General features: G+C 46.6%; 2 protein-coding genes across 2 annotated transcripts in view; one reads left to right on the top strand and one right to left on the bottom strand.

Moving 5' to 3' along the window:
* NFIA_107460 (uncharacterized protein) overlaps positions 1-160 on the top strand; it is a gene marked incomplete at both ends in the record, with an annotated part of 462 nt that extends 302 nt beyond the window's left edge. Inside the window, one exon of the mRNA XM_001267150.1 lies at positions 1-160. This exon is cut by the window's left edge and continues 302 nt beyond it. Coding sequence (XP_001267151.1) covers positions 1-160 — 160 coding nt within the window.
* A 726-nt stretch (positions 161-886) lies between these two features.
* Positions 887-1,971, bottom strand: NFIA_107450 (putative short chain dehydrogenase; the record flags this gene model as incomplete). The annotated part of the gene is made up of 3 exons (XM_001267149.1): positions 887-1,198; positions 1,353-1,691; positions 1,759-1,971. The coding sequence occupies 3 exons, from the start codon at positions 1,969-1,971 to the stop codon at positions 887-889; spliced, it is 864 nt and encodes a 287-aa protein (XP_001267150.1).
* Positions 1,972-6,000: the final 4,029 nt, after the last annotated feature.

Raw genomic sequence — 6,000 nt, 5'->3', positions numbered from 1 at the left:
CCCGCCCGCAAAGAAACCAAGGAGAAGAAAGAAGCCTGATAAGGCGAAGAGGAGGGCTGAGAAGGAGGCCGAGGCCGCCAAGGCGAAGGAGGAGGATGAGGAGAAGAAGAAGGAGGAGAACGAGTGCAAGAACGAGAAGGAAGACTTTATTATTTATTAACCTTGTATATGTTATTTTATATATATAGTTAATTTTCATCAATTGAATGATAAAGCAGCGATCGAGCACTCCTCTCATTGTAGTCCACTGTTGGATACTTCGTTCCATGTTCCTTAGTTAGTCCATGTGCTCATCTCAGACCTGATATCATGGGCGACTTGACCTATGGAAAGGAAGGTAACGTGAACCACGGCATTGTTTCGGGATGTACATAGGTATTTGACCTGCTGGGTGGACAGAATCTCGTTCTCGAGCGTGTCAGAAGCCGGAAGAAAGGCCGAACGGAGTTGCTCCGTTATTTCTGTGCTGCCAGATCTCAGACTAAAGGATACCTTAGTGACGCGGCCTTGTGCAACTTTACTTTCTAGTCGCTGGTATTCCCTGTTGGCCACGATGATCAGCCAGGAATTCAGGATTCGAGTACGGAGTACAGTTGGTTGTCAAAGCATAGTAATCCGATGATCGAATAACCAAATGATCCATGTATTAACTGGTCGCAGCCCTCGAATATTCTAAGTAAACCATACTATCCGTTCATCTTTTCCCCTCCCTCGATGCGAAAGTCTGGAGAGATGGCAGACGGCAGATATCATGACGAGAACATTGACTCGAATCAGATCACGCTTGCTTTCCCAACACAAAACGCCATGCAATAGCATTCAAGAAACAAAGATCGTCCGGGAGAAAAATAAAACAGAATGAAAATATAAAGCATCGAGCAAATATTTACCACGCACAGTGGCCACCGTCGATGCGCAGATCGCTTCCTGTCATGAAACTGCTGGCGTCACTCAAGAGAAAGACTGCGGCACCCCGGTATTCGTTGGGGGTAGACAGACGGCCCAGCATGTTGTGCTTGGGCCATTCTTCTCGGCGCTCCGGGAACTGGACAAACAAATCTTCGACCATTTTCGTGACAATGTAGCCCGGCGAGATGGTGTTGACGCGAATGCCATATTGACCCCACTCCATGGCCAGATTGCGACCAAGCTGGATGACAGCGGCCTTGCTGGCATTGTACGCGGGGCAAATGAGACCCTAGTCAAGTTAGCATTGTTTTAGTTCTGTTGACAACAGTAGAGGCCATGCAATGGATTTTGACAGCCAAGCGTGACATAAGTCAGAAGCGGGGAAGGGAAGAAATCCAGGAATCCCCGTTTCCCACTCTGGAAAGGAACTGATGGGAACGTACCCGATTCGCGACAGTACCGCTCATGCTCGCAATTAGTGCAATGCTACCACCATTACCAAAGCGAATCATCTGCTTGGCCACTGCCTGGGCAGTCATGAACACACCCGTCACGTTCACCTCAAACATGGTGTTCGCGTCCTTGGCCGTATACTCCAGGGCCGGAGTTTCCTGTTGGATTCCTGCTGCGGCAATCAGGCCATCCATTCGGCCCTCGCCATCGGCGATTTGCTCAACGGTGCTGGTCAACAGTTCCGTGTCACGCACATCAATGCGACGGTAGTGCAACTCCGTGCCCAGTTCCTCCTTGGCTCGCTTTTGAATCTCGAAGAACTCGGCGGACTATCACCATCCAGCATGGTTAGACAAGATGCGCCATGAGCAAGGTTGTAGAACCAAGGTTACTCACTGGCTCCTCCAGACGATCCAATCCGTACACTTTCGCTCCAGCCTCCAAGAGCGCTTCAGCCTGGGTTAAACCAAGACCACGAGCAGCACCAGAGACAAGGACGACCTTGCCAGCCAGACTGAATTCTGGCATTCTACCCTTGGAGCCCAGAGAGACGTCTGCCCGTTTGGTGGCAGGGACGACAGGAGTATCGACAGTGATTGAGACAGACATTATGATTAGAGTAGATTGTGTAGTCGAGCAGTAATTAGAGTGTGAGTAACTTGAGTCGCGATGTAGTCGTTCAATTGACTTGCTTACTGCAGAGAGAAAGGAGAATAGACGCTGGGTAGAATACAATCGAAGCCAGGTTGATCTAACAGCAGCAACCCAGTACCTTAAATACTTCACGATCGTGAACCTACGGATGAACGAATCCAGAAAAAGGTGGGTAGTACTACGACTACAGGCCTACGCTCAAGACAAAGAGCTCATGTGAGCAGTCGAAATTTGGATAGTGGCCAAAAGAGGCAAGCATGATGGCTACTCGGAGAGAATGTCAACAAGCAAGCCAGCGAGGGAATCTGGTCGAAGGAACGATGGATTCGGTCCAGACCCAGCGGGGGCGATAATGCAGTTATGCGTGGGATAGAGGAGCCGTTTCTGCTCCACCAATTGGTCATTTGCTTGATGTCCGTTGTACGAACTCCCTTAGGTTATTATTGTAGGTAGGTTTTATTTTAATCCGACCGTTTTATGACGCTCTGTACAGCCATGGTACGCATGTTGGACGTTTTGATCTTCCCCTTCCTGAGTCCTGACATGAAAGGCATCAACAGTTGTGTCTGATCTACGGGTTATTTTAACAATATTTAAAGGACACGTACGGAGGAGCAGGAATTGAGAACCCCAAACAGAATAATCCAGACAAAACCCAAACTGATGATATAGTCATGATGGAGCGATGATACAACATTCATGTTCCCCAACCCTGACAACCTGGTTCCGCTCCTACAGGCTAAATGACCACAACAGAGTGACTGGAAGACTCTTGGTCGTGGCACCATTTGAAGGCTCGGATTGCCTAATGGAGTAATCCGGACGGGAGACAACCCGACGGGTTCAGATGACTTAAGATGCCGGCATGTTTTCTAAGAATATTTGGGTCGAGAACGCTGGGGATGGGACAGCTTTTGCGGTCGGGTCACGGGGCCATGGACTGGCGGTTCTGGAAAGGAGATTTAATGCAGCAGAAGATTCTACGGGGGAGATTACACTGGGTCGGATTATGGTCACGGGTCCTAGGCGATCGTTACTGGGATGGTTATTAGCGGTTACGGGATTCTTCGAAATAGTACTCGAGATAGAGACTAGAATGCAGGAGCAGAGAGCATGATCATGTTCCAAGAGTGATGGACAGGTGGCAGGAGATGGTTCCTGAACCTCCTATGCCGTAGGTTCGCTATTGGTCAATTGTTTGCTGTTTATCTACCATGACACCCAAGTTTTGAATCTATCCTAGGACGATGCATTTCATTTCCTCTTCTATCTTCTTCTATCTAATCTCACTTTCCAGTTATTGATTTCAAGACGATCGTCGTTCTGTGTGTCCAAATCCGAGTCGGCATTACTGTCCAGAACTATATACGCTTAACTTAGCCTGTTTCAAGAGCGTAATTCCTGTCAGTTATACTGTTCAAAATCATTTACTACACAACTCAGATCTGCACCATGGCACATCTACAAAGCTCGCTCACATCTAACCTTGTGACCTTCAGAGGTCTTAGTTATGTCTCGTTCTGGGGAGATAAGGTATTGTGGAGAAGTGGGCGAATCCACTTGAGCTACTTACCCTTTTAGGTTTCCCGGGAGGCGTCCCTCGGCTCAACCATAGCATAGAAACCTAAGGCATACGGAGTACAGCTGGCGGCTCTGGGGTCTTGGTTTGGAGGGAAGTGCATTTTAATCAATAATAGACTGTAATAAGGGAGGACTTTGCATAAGCCTAGGCCTGATAATAGAATCCCATTCCCCACACGCGATATACACTGCGGTAGAAAGTGAAAAGCATAAATTAAGGATAAATAAGCATTGATTCCAGACAGCCACTCATCGCTTTTCTTGTGCTGTGCCAGCCATCCAGACTCGGATACCCGTATAAGCTTCTGGCTGCTTATGGGTTCAGGGAATGTTTTGCCGATCCCTGATCGAACGGACATACTGAGGTTTGAAGTCGGTCTGCCGTACGATACCTCGACAGGTGAAGAAGCCAAATAAAAGAGAGTACACTTTTCCCTACCGCCATGTTGGCTGTAGATTGAGCAGTAAGTTTCGCAATAAGTTGAAAAAGATAATGTCGGGACAAATCCCGGAAACGGCATAAGAACAATGCAAGTGCAGTTCTAAAGATATATTCGAGGTTAGGGCTTAGAGGTTATGATAGATGAGGACTCCCTTTGGTGGAAAATGAATGATACATGCCGATATAGATTGTTTTGGACAATAAACTTCAGTATTAGACAGATGCAGTTGCTAATTCAGCACGAGATTCAAGACATTAAGACGACACCTGTTGGATTTGGTGTCAACTGCAAAGATATATTGGGGACAAATCTAGGAGGATAGATTCAAATACAGGAGTCTATGTAGATATGACGCTACATTCTTATGCGAAGAGGGCTAAATGCTAAGTTCTCAAGTCCGAGGATAGAACCCAACAATATATTGCTGGCAGGCCCAAGACAGATGCAATAATATCCAACTTACCGGTAGATTCGAGGACAGCTCCTACAACAGATACAGTCTTCAAAGTGGAATGTAGGTGCCATGTCCAGATTAGATGGTATACTCGAAAACAAAACCGATTGCTAATAAACGGATTGACAGAAGATACTCGTTTTCCAATAGATCGGGCATAGGTTGGATACAACGTAGATTGAATCCTCGACAAAAGACAAATTTGATTGACGGTAAGGTACCTGGTAGATTTAAGACAATATAAGAGACTGCAGACGGGAATGTCTGCCTGGAGTCTAAATGATACCCAAGAGGTGCGGATGACATGTGCCTTTCCATTACCCTACCCAGAGGCAGTGGCTATTTACCATCCAAGTATATCCTCTTTTGAAGGTAACGAGGAAGCATACTAGGAGACTCTGCTCTAACTAGACATTCAGTTCAATTTCTCCTAATAGCGTCGATGGCCATCTCAATCTCACGAATCTTCTGTCTTTGGCATGAAGGACACATGGACAATCAGGGAGTAGAGATTTCCGACAGTAAATTGACAATCAGTCGTGTTTATCTCTCATTCGCCGTTCCAAGGCTCTATGGAATATAAGACAGGCATCCATGTGATTAAATGATAGCGGAGGACCTTCTAGAAACCTCAGCAACACAAGATAAGTCCATTTCCCACAATCGTGGCGCAAGTACTAGTTCAAAGCTTGGCAGAAGGGCACTTCCATGACCGGAATGAATCTGAACTTCACCATCTAAGATATATAAAGATCGAACCGGTCCGAGCCCCGACAGTGGAGCCCAGAATAGTCATAATTTGAAAATATGGGACCCTTTCCTATTTTATTTGGTCACATCTACGAACGATCCAGCAGGCAGCAAGATTATTGTACCGAGTGCTCCGAGTTTTTCTATGGTTCATTGCATAAAAATACCTTGGATCAACAATATTAGTTTATGCATGCTGAGAGTTCTTTCAAGGCTGGCAAGCAGACGTTGTCTCACAGCTGCAGTCGAGAAAACTCAAAATATCATGACTGCCAGAAGCTGAACCTCACATCCACTAAGACCGACATAGATTGAGGACAGCATGGATAACCTTTGCAGAATAACAATATCTTTGTTGTACACAGATCATCAGAAAAAGAATCAGAACCCCACTCAGCTGCGAGACGGTGCTAATTTGTAGAGGTGATGCACCTTTATTGCCGTTTCCAGCCTAGACTGGCGGAATGGCCGGATGATCCGTCGAGCTTCACAATCGTCATCCTCATGCATTTTCAGCCCTTTCAGCGAGGCTGATTTGTGGTCCTCGGTTCAAACTACGAACGAACTACGAACGCTCCAATGACAATCGCCTATCCTACGCGAGGGATGAGACTAGTTCAAATTGTCCTAATCTCCCAAGCCTTTGGCATGCTTGGCCTTTTTGCTGATCCACCGTCCCAAGATGAGGACCCCTGGCTAAGGGACACCGCCCCATTTATTCAAATATCAAATGATGGCTGCCTCAGAGAAAGAAAT

This window comes from Aspergillus fischeri, genomic scaffold, assembly GCF_000149645.3.
Source record: "Aspergillus fischeri NRRL 181 1099437636245 genomic scaffold, whole genome shotgun sequence".
NCBI classification, from domain to species: Eukaryota; Fungi; Ascomycota; class Eurotiomycetes; order Eurotiales; family Aspergillaceae; genus Aspergillus; species Aspergillus fischeri.
This window is presented reverse-complemented; position numbering and strand designations above follow the sequence as displayed.